Source organism: Pituophis catenifer, unplaced genomic scaffold (genome assembly GCF_029215685.1).
Source record: "Pituophis catenifer annectens isolate HBS135680 unplaced genomic scaffold, rPitCat1.0.hap2 SCAF_3, whole genome shotgun sequence".
NCBI lineage: Eukaryota > Metazoa > Chordata > Lepidosauria > Squamata > Colubridae > Pituophis > Pituophis catenifer.
The window spans coordinates 169687363-169702470 of NW_027256883.1; the positions used below are offsets into that span (position 1 = coordinate 169687363).

The 15108-nt window shown below is 36.7% G+C and overlaps 1 protein-coding gene across 1 annotated transcript; it reads right to left on the reverse strand.

Annotated features, from left to right (window-relative positions):
* Window positions 1-1933: 1933 nt before the first annotated feature.
* PPP1R15B (protein phosphatase 1 regulatory subunit 15B) lies at window positions 1934-9212 on the reverse strand. Its single transcript, XM_070941536.1, has 2 exons — window positions 7700-9212; window positions 1934-4058 (listed from the first exon to the last, which is right to left on the reverse strand). Exons 1-2 carry the CDS (start codon window positions 8936-8938, stop codon window positions 3846-3848), a joined length of 1452 nt encoding a protein of 483 aa, XP_070797637.1. The 5' UTR covers window positions 8939-9212; the 3' UTR covers window positions 1934-3845.
* Window positions 9213-15108: the final 5896 nt, after the last annotated feature.

A 15108-nucleotide genomic window follows, 5' to 3' on the forward strand; every position in this document is an offset into this window, starting at 1 on the left:
TGATTAATATACAAAAAAAGATAGTTATATAACTGATTTATATTAAAATGTTGAATTTGTATTAATTGTAGTATTACATAATTAACCAATGTGAGGATGGATATAAAAATAGATGACAATGGGAAGGGGTATAATATAGAAGGGAAAAATTGAATTTGATTAAGATTAGAGATGAGGATGAAGGGTATTATTTTTTAAAAAAAAATAGATGGCAAGAAGGAAATATAGAAATTGTAAATTTAATTGAAATGACTAAACACTGTTTAAATTTGTGAATAGGCCAAATTCTCTGTTCAAAGAAAATACATTGTATGTTTGTATGTGTTTATCTAAAAAAATAAAACTTTTTTTTAAAAAAACAAAACAAAAAATGTAGGTGCGTCTTATAGTCTGGTGCGTCTTATACTCCGAAAAATATGGTAATTTTGTAGATTACAAATTCCTTCTTTGACTAATGTTGAAGGAACCAAATAATTATTTCTAAATTAAAGACTGGAAAATTAGATCTACAATGCATTTCATTTGTACTTGATGATTCTTAAAGTAATAAACCACTGACAATTGCATTTTTTTTCCAAATTTTGTAATTCATATTGCAGTTATACATTGAAAAATTTGTATGTCCTGAGTTCAACTGTCTGTCCCGTTTTCCTTCTCCGTCCGAAGAATTCCCCCCCCCCAAAGCAGAAAGATTGCTTAAACAAGCTTTCTCCCCAGATAGTTCTTCTCCCCCAAGAATACCCTGGACTGATTTGTGCTGCTATGTGAAATTGGCAAGACATTCATCGCTTTTGTCCTAAGAACTTCCTTGTACTATATGAAGTGGCTCCTGCCTTGCAGCCACCAGCCCCCTAAGCAAATGGCAGGCACCAAGGTATTCCTTTCAATGTGTATTCCCAATCTTACTCTTTTGTAATCCCTTCCTCTCCAATGAATGTAAATACAGGCATTAATTTCCCATTGCTAATTATCTGAGAATGGAGGTAAGAATTCCAAAAGGGTGGGGGAAATGGCTATCAAATTTACTCCCTTTGCCCAGCTTCCTGATGAGTCAAGGAAGCTTTCCTGATGTTTGGGGTCATATTCTTCTGATGATGTAAGTGTTCAAGGGTGATTTGTTAGAACTTTTTTCAAGATTTATTTTTGTCCTGCAATTCCATTGACTTTTTCGATATTCCACAAATTTTAAATTAAGTGTTGATACACAGATAAATGAAAAAATACGTATTTTGATCCCATGGATCAAATTCAGGGCTGGAGAAAAATAACTGAGCAAAATTGATTTAACTCCATTTGTACCTGCCTATTTTAGAATATCTTGTACTGTCAACTCTGATCCTTTTTTTGCTATTAAGTTGTTAACGAGTTGTACTTCTGGGCAATTATTATGGAAAGATAAGTATATTGAGACTGCAGAGCATAACAAGGAAAAGAATTCTACATAACATTAATATGGCAGTGTCATCATTTAAATGTCATCATTTACATTTACTGTAACAATTTTGATTCATCAAAACAGAAGAGTACTGTCAGAAAGCTATTTGGAGGATTCCTGAAGGAATCCAATTTATGAACTGAAACAAGTGTATCATTGTTGCCAATGTTTTTAATTCTAAATATTTTGAACTTCTATTGTATTTCTCCTGCCGTTGTAAACTCTTCTGTCAGTTTATGAGCAGACACTAGAAATAGATCCAAGAGGATGAGAAATTCATTCTAGCACCCTTTTAAGACAACCTTGAATAAAACAAATTCCATATAACATCTGATTTGGTATCATCCTTGTGTACTTAACAATACCTAGCAATTCCAAGTATTTAATAAAGTCAAATTATAAAAGCATTTCCGTGCTCCGGGCTATTTTAAGAGCTACACCCCAGTATCATAGCTGCATAAATTTCTGGACATTTTAAAGTTTATTACAATCTATAGATTAGTTTTAAAGTGTTTTATTATATACAGAAATATATATTTAAATATAAAACATAATGATACAATCAAATCTTTTAAGCCTTTATAAACAAAAAGTTTTCCGTCTCTTGTTCACCTTTCTAAAATGATACAAAAATAAAATCTGATAGTTTTGATTTAAAGTTTTAGAATTAGTTTTTCATGCCCTGTTACTTAAATAAATTTATAAAGACATCCTTCATTGTAGCACCATTAAATCATTCTACACAAGAAAAAAAAGCCATGATTTTATTTCAGGAATCTGCACTCATTTTAAATGGCTTCAGACTGAGAAACAGTATCATCATTCCTTCCAGTAGTCAATAACTGACCAAAAAAAGACAATACTTAAAACAGTATCAAGATAGAAAAAGGTTCTATCCTCTGTGGTTTTATCTGATGTGTGTTATACAGAAACTAAGTTCCAAATACACAAGTATGCAACTAAATTGGAAATGCCTCAGCACAATGAAATTTTATAGCAGCGCTTCACGGGGATCTTTTTCAGATATACATCAAATATTCTATATATAAATCAAGATTATTACATATCAAAACATACTTTTGTGTGATATCAAAAATGTTTTTTTAAGGACTATTTATTTTATTAGAATTTACCTGGACTAAACCACAGAGTGCTTGTCATTATAACAAACAATTATATAAACATGAGGTCAGTAAAACATAAGATAGAAAAAAGTAAAGTGATTTCTTATTATTTGTGTTAAATACATATTGCAGCAATGGATATTACTGGTATGCCTTCCTTCCTTCTAGAAAAGTATACCTAAAACTAATGAATAACTTAAACCAATGTATTTATCCCAATAATTCTGAATACTGGATTTATAGCAGCTATTTGAAAAGCACACAATAATTCAAACATGTATTCTGACTAAATAACATTAATGATTAAGAATAATTACTGCATTAAAATATTTCTAGAACTATCCTTAGAAATGATTAAATTGCTGTAAGAATATACTGATTATTTTGGTAAGCTTTGTAACCAATCAGCATTACAAATATAGAATGTTATTTTTTCCTGTAAATTTGAAATTTCTAGAGCAGACTGCAATCAAATCAGTGTATTTTGTATTTTCTTTACTATAATGTTTACTGAGAGGAGATTTCTTCTGAAATAATAAAGCAAACTGCTGCAGAATTTTGGTGATCTCTCCACAGCGGCTGTATCCATTAGACTGGTATAATGCTAAAAATGAGGAAGAATGTGTTATTAACTACCTTAATTGGTGGTTCCTATCATTAGCAGTCCAATACTGTTTGCAATTTTATTGTAAATATACAGCATTGTATTCCAACCAAATAATAATCTCTAAAAGTGTAAGAGATACTTTTATGCAGAAGAGTTTTGTTAAAATAAAATATGTAAGAAAAAAACCAATGAGGAGCAGACAGTATTGTTGTATAAACTCATTTCAATTATAGGAAATATAAGATTATTACAATTTTCTGGTATATACAAGTACAGGGTGCAATTTACAAACTTTAAATCAGAACTGCATTGTTAGGTTCCAAACGCAATAAATATACTTGAAAATATTCCCTTTTCAAAAGTGCAAAATTTGACACATTTCTTTCCTTACATATATGTGAACGAGACAGAACACACACACAAATGCACAAGGAGGCATGTCTGGATTGGCTTTTGCAAAAATAAACTATCATTAGAAAGGACCACTTATGCACACACTGGATGTTCAAAAGACTTGTTTCAACACTGCATCCAGCTTTTATACCATATTTGTTGGCAAAGAATTGAGAAAGAGTTTTACAATTACTCCAATTCTGAGTTTTATACTATTAGAGGCAGCTTTCTTGAAAGATGCTGATAAATATAATTAAAAATATTACCCTGGATAATGAACAAGGGTTTAAAAAATATCAGATCTTTCATAACACATTTCCTGGAATCTATTACGGATTCGCTGCCTGTGTTCTACTGTTAAGCAATATCCAATAGCATCTTCAGTCTCTTGAATTCGTTTATGGAATCGGCATCCATCACGTGCAAGCTCTTCCCAAGGTCCCTTGCGATCTTCCTCAATGCTTACATAATACTCAGTAACTTCTTCAAGAAAAGTCACCTATATAAAGTATAAAGTTATATCAAATTAGCAGACATTTACGTGATGATGTTTTATAATATATTTGATATTAAAACAAAAACTTAAAATATCATTCATCATTTGGGAGAAGAAAATAATGCATTTTTTAATTCTACTATGCCATTGTGGAAGAGATTCCTGTATAAAATATATATTTAATTTGGTGTTTATGCTGTGGTACAATCTAATATTTACATGATGTTACTACTTTCTTGCTAAGTTATTTATTAAAGTTATCTGCTACACAGAAACTTTTCACATAAAAAAATAGGCTGTGTTTGGATGTATACTCTGATATGCTATGAATTTTTCTCAACTATGAATCATAGGGCTGGAAGGGACCCTGGTCCAACTCCAGGCCCAAGGCAGAAAGTCCTTATGCCATCCTGGACAAATGAATGTCCATTCTTTTCTTGAAAACCTCCAGCAACAGAGTACTCACAACTCTGGGAGGCAGGCTGTTCTAATACTTAATTGCTCCTACTGTTGGGAAATTTCTTAGTTCCAGGTAGGTTCTCTCTTTAACAAGTTTCCACATGTTGCTTCTTGTCCTGTCCTCAGGAGAATATGTCAACTCCCTCATTTCTATGATTGTCCCTCAAGTACTGGAAGAAAGGTATCGTGTCACCTTCTCTTTGCTAGCCTAAATATAGTTCCCACAACTGTTCATCTTATGGTTTAGTCTCCAGACCTCTTATCATCTTTGTTGCTCTTCTCTGGACCATCTTTCTAGGGTCCCAGCATTTTTATTTTATTTTTTTTGTATCTTGATGATCACAACTGGATGCAGTATTCCAAGTCCACACTAGTGTGGTATAAAGTGGCACTATTCTGATGATCTTGATGCTATTCCTGTGTTGAGGCAGCCTTGAACTGCATTGGCTTTTTTGGCAACTGTAGCACACTTAAACCTAGATCCATCTCAGTTACTGCTATTGAGCCAGATACTATCTATTCTATACGGTATTTAGTTTTTTCTGCCTAAGTGCAGGATCTTACTTTTCTCACCACTGAACTGCATCTTATTGGAAAGGCCCATTTTTCTTGTTTGTCAAGATCCTTTTGAATCTTGAGTCTATCTTTTCAAAACATTAGCAATTCCCTCCAGCTTGGTGTCATCTGCAAATTTGATGAGATCCCCTTTAATCCCCTCATCTATATCATTTATGAAGATGCTGAAGATCACTGAGACCAAGAAAGAACCCTGAGGTACCCCACTGCATGCTTCTCTACATGTAGATGTAGTTCCAATTAAGGGCTACGTGCCGAGTGCCGTTGACCAGCCAATTATAAATCCATCTGGTGGTGATATTGTTCTATCTTGCCAAGAAGTAGGCTGTGTTCTGTGGTCTATTGCTATTGTTCCTAAATTAACTTATGACTTGACCTGATTTGTTGCTTCTTCCATGTTAAGCTCAAATGATTTATAAAAGCACTAGAGTTATATATGACATTTGTTTGTAAAAAGAACTCTCAGTTTATAGCAATTAAAGTTTATTGCAATTAAGCCATTTAAGGAATCAGGACAAAGTATATTAAAGTACTGGTCCATCAAAATGTTAAAACAGCAAAAATCTAACCAAGAATTATCGTAATTCCTCTCCCTTTCCTCATTAACAGAACACAATTTTACCTTTACCTACTTTACTTTGCTTAAGAATCTTTCTCACTTGCTTCTTTTGTAAACAGGTCAAAAGCTTGTATTTAAGTGGTCCTAAAACAATTTGTCCTATATTACTTGGCATTTTAATGTAGCACTAGGGTTATGCATAAAATCATTCCACTTCCAAGATAGTACCTTCATACAAAATGATAAGTTACATCAGCTTCTCCCTCTGTGCCTTATCCTTTCTTGCCTTTTACATCATGCTACAATTTTCTCTAGGGTACCATTACCAGGTCATGTAATATTATGCTATATATTGCATACAGATCTTCATTAATTTTCTTGTCACTAGAAAGATACACAAGGGACTTGAAATTTGTTTTGAAAGTAGTCACTGAATGATTTACAGGGAAGAATAATCTAAAATACACAATTTTACATCTTTAGGAATTTCTGAAAACATGTTATTTTATGACATCTTTATTCCTTCTAGTTCTAGACAATATAAATTATGGTAGATACAAGCTGTATTATTTAATACAGAAGGCAAAACTAAAATGGCAAAAATGCTAAATTATCATTAGAATAGGACAAAAATCATAAGATTAATCTATCAACCAAGGGGAACAAAGAGTTCTAGAAGTGCACCATCAATGGGTCATATATATTTAAATTATAAGCAGTAAATCATTAACTTCATTTTCTTTACAGTACTCCACTATACTGCTTCATAAAAGTTAGTGCAAACTAGTGGTTAAAACAAAAATAACATGTTTTGGATAATTCAGGATATTCCCAACAGCTGTCATGTCAACTAGAGCATATAGTAGTCACAGTTCAAAATATGTGGCAGACACCAGAATGTCTACAACTGGGTAAGCATGTCCAGTTAATGTGTCTGTATATAAAAACATATTTAATGCTGACATCAGACATAAAGCTCACTGGATGCTCTTTGACCAATCACCATTTCTAACCCTACTTTAGGTTACAAAACTGGAGTTGAGGTGCGATTTGTATTTCTTGAGGGTTAAGAGATTATAACTGTCTTAATAAAAAGTAGATCCCTTATGTTAAAATCATGTTACATATGCTGTTATTTTTCTTTATAAAAAGAAACACTGCAATGAACATTAATTTTCAAGACTAAAATTATATATCAGATAAAAAACATTAATTCTGTTTTATCAATCTAAGAGCAATTTACCACAATGACTTTTGCAGAATATTCTATTTCAAGTATGATTAAATAATATAATTAAATGCTCTTTTGAAAAATTTGAAAGTCATCCTAGGGAATTTCATGTATTCAACCACACAGAACTACTTTAAGCACTATATTAGCTGATCACTGCTTTACCAAATGGAGTTACACGTTATCAAGAGCAGGCAGCTGCAAAAAACCATACAAACTTGCACTAGATGGTACCACCTCCAAGTTAGTAACACATCAGCTGGAGGAAGGAGGGAAGAGATCTTTTAATATGGCCTCAGAAAAAGCAAAGCAGCTGAATTGTGATTTTGTTCTAGAAAATTTGTACATAGTATGAGAGAATCCCCATTTAAATCAAAGAGCCTGGTTTTTTTTGCATGAAATGCCCCATTTGTTGATTTTTAATTAAATCAACAAAATAAAGTAATTAAAATACAAGTATTCTTAAGAGCATATGAAAGGGAGAGTCTAATTTTTCTTTAAGAAAGATCTCAAAATACTTGAAATTTTTAAATGCTTTTTTATTATTATTTTGTTGTATTAGCAAGCAGAACTTTAGCTATTACATCTTGGATCCCTGAGGCCAAATCTCTCTCTCAAAAAAAGGGCTTTATAATCTGAAAACAATGAAGCAATTTACTAGGAGCTGGGATAATGCACTTTCATTAAAAGTTCAATCCATTACTTAAACCATACGCTTATCTTTTGCAAAGGTTATCCCAGATTTTTGCATATCCCAGAATGCACTATTGAAAGAATCTCTCCCAACGTTAACAATATACAAATAAAAAGTAATCATACCTTTTTCTTCTTCTTACACTTTTCCCTAGAGAGGATGCCATACCTCGAATTTTCAGTGCCTCCATTATCAAACAGGTGAAGCTGACAGCTAAGCAAGATACTACGTTGAGAGGGGCTAAGGCTTAAACCCTTCGATCCTTTCAAGTCACTTTTCCCTTTCTTTCCTGCAGTCTGAAATTGTGCCTTAAAATGGAAAGGGTTATAAGGATCGTCCAAATTAATGAAAGAATCCCACAATTTCAAATTTTCAGATTCATCTAGGCTACCAGACTCCCATTCATCTTCCTCACAAGAACTTTCACTCCATGAGGAAGATTCCTCTACCACCTCGCCTTCATTTGACTCTCCCGTAGACCCTTCCTCTCCCACATTCTCAGCAGTCTGCATAGCTGCCGTGAAATTCCACGGGTCGTATGGATCGGGGCTACAGAAAGAGTTCCACAGATCATTGCTTTCTCCATCTTGGCTTATTTCCGACTCTGAAAGGGATCCTTCACTGTCAAAGCCATCATCATCGTCGTCTTCCTTCTCCTCTTCCTCATACCAATCCTCCCCCTCCTCGTCTTCATCGCTGTCCTCCTCCTCGCTCTCATCCCCGCTGCAGGCGCCCCCCAGAATGTAATCGATCAACTTGTTAGGACAGGCCGGTCTGGCCACCACCGGCAGGTCGGGTTCTACCTCGGAGCTAACTTCCACAGCCGCTTTCCGCTCAGCGCCGTCCCTATCCAGAGACCGAGAAGCCTTCGCGGGATCCCGCTCTTCTTGGGCTTCCCCACCACGCTCCTTTGGGGCCCAGGCCTCCCGCAGCTGCTCCTCGACTTCCAAGCTGTGGTAGCCGCAATCGGTGTCTGGCTCATCGAGAACGGCTTTATGCGGCTGCCACGGGGACGGCTGCAAGATGTCGGGAAACTTAGCTCGCAGAGGTCCGGCCACGGAGTTGTTCTTGTCGGTGCCCCCCAGCACGTAGGAGGTAGAGACCACGCGCAGCTGATGCTGAACGGCCAAAATCGGAGGCAGGCCGGGCGTCTCCCACACTGGCACCGAAGTCTCCGGCGCGGTGGCGTGGACCTCGGAAGGCAGCCAGAAGAGGGGACTGATAGGACCGGGCAGGAGGCGCTGCAGCAGCTGTGACAACAGCCGCAGCAGTGAAAACGGGGCGTCGGGCTGAGAGGCCGGCAACGAGGGCGGGCAAGCATTAAGGCGAGAGGCCGCCTGCTCTCCTTCCCTCAGGGGCTCCATGGGTGGGGTGCTTCCTTACCTCAGCGCTTCCACCCGAGATGAATAGGCCGCTTTTGTCGGCCTGTGACAGTTGTGGGATTTCTAAGCGGGAAAAGGCCTCTTCTCCCCGAGCTGGGCCATGCCATTTTTTCAGCGAATGGCGGCGACCCTTTTTGGCTTTTCACGGCACGTTCCGCGAGAGGAATAAAATGGCGGCGGTCGGAAAAGGGAAAGAGCAGTTAAGGCTGAGGGCGGAAGACCCTTTTCAGGAGGGAGCGAACGCGCAGGCGCCCATTTCGTGCCGAGGAGGAAAAAAGTGTAGCCTCTTACAGTTTCAAGAAGAGAAGCAGTGAGGTGGGTGGGGCTTCCATCACCATCCGGGTAATCTAGACATCCTTTGACAGTTTGCGATTAGTCAAACGTAGCCCCGCCTCCGGTCGAGAGGGAATAGGGCTAATTGGGAGGTTGCCACTGCCCAGGGTTGCATCAGCCAGTAGTTTTTTTTAAAGTAATGAAGGATCAGAAGCAGTACAATTAGCAAATTATAGTGAAGTCCTGCATTGCATTGCATTAGCAACCTTCAGTCTCAAAAGACTATGGTATCATGCTCTGGAAAGAGGTCCTAAAACAGCATCTGGTGTGACTAAAAAGGCCAATTTGAGAGTGGCAATTCCTTCCACACTGAGGGCAGATACATTCCGTCCTGCATATCGTTCAGTGTAAACTTTATAGTTTCGCTTGACTCAAGAAAATTTGACTGCTACCTTTGCCGAAAACAATTTAGGAGATATCCTATCTACATCTTCTGTTGTTTTCTTCAGTTAGAATGAGACCATCCCCGAGATGTTTGGGGAAAGAAAGGAGAAACCCACAACTGCTACAGGAAAACCGAACATTGGATTTGTTCTCAGATTATACATCAGGATTGCTAGAGAGTTTACCAGCATTCAGAATTGGAGCACTTCATTGCAAAATGTTACAGAATTCTACTTTTCACCCAGATTTCCAAGTCCATTTCTAAATGGAGTTTGGTGTTTTATTTCTTGCTGCTACTTGCAGGTGAACACATAGGCTGTGTTCATATAACACTTCAAGCTCTAAACCAGGCTAATAAACCATTGTTGTGGTTACGTAACACAGGCAGCCAAAACATACTGCCCATATTATGTCTTGAGATGGCCTGGTTCATACACCCTGCTAAGTCAGAACATGATCTAGCCATTATGATTTGTAATCATGCCTTATAATTTGACATTGTGCAAACCTGTGAAGCCTTTATATGAAAAGATTAGGAAGTTTTGCAAAATTTTACAAATTGGTGCAAAGGTTGGGTTGCTCAGCAAATAATAAGAAGATAGTAGTAGACAAGACCTCAAAGGTTGTTTAGTTTGGTGGAACCACTAGATAAGCTAGCCTTGTTTCAAGGATAGCAAAGAATCAATTGAGATTTTAGATCAAAGTTTATTTGAATTCACTATTCTGCTTCTACTAAAAATTAGTGTGCAGCTGGAGATTTTGCATATTTTCTTCATTTACTGAGAACCATATTTTAAAGCTATCCCAATGTAGTTTTTTTTAAAAAAAAACAAACTCCAGTGATATTTAAATTTTTCTTTTGTGTATTTCAGTTGGTGTTGATTCTTTGTGACTGCCTTGACAAGTCCCTGCAGTTTTCTTGTTAAGATTTCAGAAGTGATCTACCATTGCCTGAGAAGAATGATGGGCCCAAAGTCACCCAACTGGCTCTATGCCTAAGGCAGGAATTCATGCTCTCCCACTTTCAAGCTTGGTGCCTTAACCACTACGCCCAGATTACTTTGTTACACTCGTAAACATATGGTTAGAAAAATATTCAGAACATTAACTTGTTCTGAATATACAAGACCCGCATAATAAAAATTTAGGAAATGTTTAAAGATGTTAAAAGCCATTTCCGCAAAATACTTTGAGATTTTGACATATTTTTGGTATGTTAAATAATAGTACTGATTAGGCAAGCACTAATTACATGCTTTTTAATCTCAGAATTTAGTTGATGCATTAAAAATCTAATGAGATGGTTGTAATATCTGAAGAGCCTGGTGGCGCAGTGAACTAAACTACTGTTAAAGTAGTATTTAGTTGCCAACTGCCTGCAATTATTGCGAGTTCAATTCTCACCAGGCTCAAGGTTGACTCAGCCTTCCATCCTTTCGAGGTAGGTAAAATGAGGACCCGGTTTGTGGGGGCAATAAGCTGACTTTGTATAAAATAGAACACCGCTTGGGGGGGCCAAAAAGCCCTACTAAGCAGGTATATACAAAAGTATGAAGGCTATTGCTTAAAAGCATTGTAAGCTGCCCTGAGTCTCTGGAGAAGGGCGGCATATAAATCAAACTAATAAATAAAATAAATAAATAAATAAATAATAAACCTTCCATCTTACCAAAAAAATATACTAATAGATGTTGTAGGAAGCCACTCCCCTCTCCTAGAAGGAGGAATATTTTGGGAAATATTTAAAAAGGCAGGATAGAATATTTCCCGTAAATAAGAAATGAGGAAAATCTTATAGGAGGCAGAAACCAGTCCCAGTTTCCCTGCCCCAAACAGAAACTGAAGAGGCCAGCTTTTAGAAATGCAGGTTTGGTAATCCATTCATAAAGACTGGGTCAAGACAGAAACTCGGATAAGCAACAACAAAAGGTTGACAGAATTAGCTCAGACAAATACCTAGGACAGTGATGGCTAACCTTTTTGCCATCGTGTGCCAAAAGTGGGGGGAGTGCGGGGGGTCGCGTGTGCACCTGCCTACACCCATAATTCTATGCGCCCCCCCAAACGTGTGCGTGATCCACCCACATTCCTCCCGCTTTTGGCACGCGATGGCACAGTGGGCCCGGTAGGCCCGTTTTTCGCCCTTCCTAGGCTCCAGAGGCCTCTGGAGGCGGAAACGGCCTGTTTCCCTACTTCTGGTGGGCCCAGAAGGCCCGAAAATTGGCTGGCCGGCAAGCACATGTACGCCGGAGCTGAGCTCACATGTCCACCGATATGGCTCTGTGTGCCACCTATGGCACGCGTGCCATAGGTTCGCCATCACAGACCTAGGATTTGCATTTCCCCTTTTGCCTATAGAGCCAGCCATGACCAGCTACATGACCCCATAGGAAACCAGAAGGTATAAAAACCCACCTACTCTCAACTCTATTTGGTCGGCTGGCCCCGAATCACATGTGGTTGGTGGTTCTGCTTGATCAATAAAGGGAACCTTTCTTTCCAATCAGCCTCCATTTTGTTTCCAGTGCCTTTCTCCCGGCTTGGATCTGGACCTGGACCTGGACTGGGATATTTCTTCCACAATGTGAATCTTGACTTTCTTTCAATCTGTGACTTCTTTAATTATATCTACCTTTCCTTAGGAGAATATTTTGGCAGCTTATCAAAGAATGCACATATTTTTCTTGTTGGATTAAATTCTTTGCTGCATTTATGCAAGACTGATACTTTTTGTCAAGTTACTTTTGAATTTCATTATTCACTAAAGATATGTGAGTATGTGTAAGCATTTCAAAGAATGATATATTCAGACATTGATACACAGATACATAGTGTATACATTACTAATTCAACAATTTAAAAAGACGTATTAAAGGCCTGGATAGAATCGGGTAAAATCTTTTATTCAATTTTATAAGCTGTTTTGCGATTTAGACCTCACTAGATAATTAGAAAATTCAGTCAGTATTTTAATTCGAGACATCCTCCTTATGTTCTGATTAGTATGTTCATTCATTAAACATCAACTTGCAGAATTTGTAGGATATGTTTAAGAAAACACATTTCTATTATTGTGGATTAATTACATACATATCAAATAACAAGTACACCACTGATCTTTTTTTCTCTCTTAGAGACTAGGCACTTGCCTTAAAAAGAAAAAAAATCAATATTAATTAAATCAAGGGAATATTGGGAAGTAAAAAGTATGATCTATTAGCATCCCCTCTATGCCGTTCTTGAAGTTTGGAGGTAGTTTAAAGTGACAAAATAATCTACGGCATATATTTTACCACTTAAAAGATTTAATATGTCCTCAGATGAATCTCAACCGTACTCATTTTTGGAGTGCAGATGTTAACATGCCACATAAAGCCTGGGATGAACCTCAAACTCATGGAACATTTGTATGATGGCCAAGAGGGTCATTGGAATTATCCATTATTATTGTTGTTTATTTTCCTATGTTATAATACTGTTGCAATAGCTGTGCAATCAATGCTATAGGTGTCATTATGTTGCTAGGTAATTAACACAACCTTAGATGAGCCTTGTGTCAGTCATAAAAATCATCCCACATTTCTACAATATAAGCAAGCCAAAAAGCTTTTAATTTTCTTCTTGTAACTTGTAAAAATTGTATAAATTGCACTGATAAAGATACTCTACTACTACTGAAGGATCCCCAAAAGGTACAGTCAGATGTTGAATGTTAAAAAAAAGAGAACATGCTTTTTGTTCTTTTGAGTTAAATTCTGTAAGGGGAAAAATTTTTGATTTTGGTGGTTGGGATGCTGTGTTTTCAGTTATTAATATATCCACTGGTATACAGTTTTTAAAAGCACAGTATCTTCCAATACAAGACTAGGCCAGGGTCGCTGGCAGGGGAATTCTGGGAGTTGATGTCCACCCATCTTAAAGCTGCCAAGGTTGAGAAACCTGGAATAGGCAATTTGTTACATTATCTATATATGTGATCAAAATTCAGATGCTTGGCAACTGCATCATAGTTATGACCATTGCAGTGTCCTGGGGTCGTGTGATCCCCTTCTGCCAAGCAAAGTCAATGGAGAAGCCAAATTTACCTAACGACTGTGTTACTAATTTAACAACCACAGTGATTCACTTAACTGTGGCGAGAAAAGTCATAAAATGGGTCAAAACTCACTTAACAAATTTCTCACTTAGCAACATAAATATTGGGCTCAATTGGGGTCATAAGTTGAGGACTACCTGTAAATTGCTAATCACATGCAGCTTAGTATTTTATTCTTATACCCACCTATCCAAGAAGACAAAAAAATCAATTTGGGATAAAAGGCAATAACTTTCAGGAAAGATAGAGGCAGTGGCAGGCAACATTTAACTAATTATGGGCAGCAATCTTTTTGTGAATGGGCAAGTTGTCTCCAGCAGCATATGTCAGTTACTCTTCATCATAGTTACTGATCAGAATAATAGTACAATAATATCAAAACAGAATTAAAATGTAAAACACATCATTTAGTCTTATTCAAAGAAGAGGTAAAATGACTAAGTAAATTGGGGGCAATTTGGAATGGCAAAAATAATAAAACCCTATTGCAAACTATTCTTAAAACTATCTTAGAGCATAGGGAGATTAGAAAACCTGTTTTGCTGGTCTCTTTTTCAGGCTGCTACTGCAAACTTACCCCTGTGTATTCCAAAATCTTGATCAGATAATGTTGAACATGGCTTTCATCATAATGTGAGGAAGTGTTTGAATGTGAGGTATTATCAATGTCCCTTGGGCATCTCTTCAGAAAAAAAGTAATATAAGAAGGTATGATTCAACTATTTCATTAATATAGCTCCAGAGAGACAGGCTTCTAACATTTTACATAGACATAGCATAGCTAAGGGTAGAATATAAGAATGCATTGGTATAAAGAGGCACAGCTCTTTTCCAGTGTTGAAACTAGGGAAAATGGAAGTGAAATGACCAAGAAATTCAAATATTTTCTTGTCATATCCTGAGCCATCATTAATCAGAGAATCAAAAATAGGATCATAAACACCACAGACATCTACTCTGAGTTATTGTTTCTTTGTTGATTCTATTTATATGGAAAACTCTTTTTCAAGGAAAATTGTAAATTTCTGTTTTCATGAAGAACTATTCCAAGTGTTTAGCTTCTGTTTTATACAAGAGAATACTATGAATGAGGAATTAGGAATGTAATTTCTTCATGTAATTTTAAAGTATTTTCTCTAAATGTATCTAAAGTAGGGAAACAATAGTTGGGGTGAGCTATTTTCTATTCTTACTTTTCTAACAGAATGGGCTGTAGTTCAACCATTTTTACAATGCATTGGAAGAAATCTTACAATATTTTGTGTTGATGATATAGTTATTTGAAAATGCATATATATTTCCAATCCTTTTGCTACTAAAATGGATATACTAGTCTCTA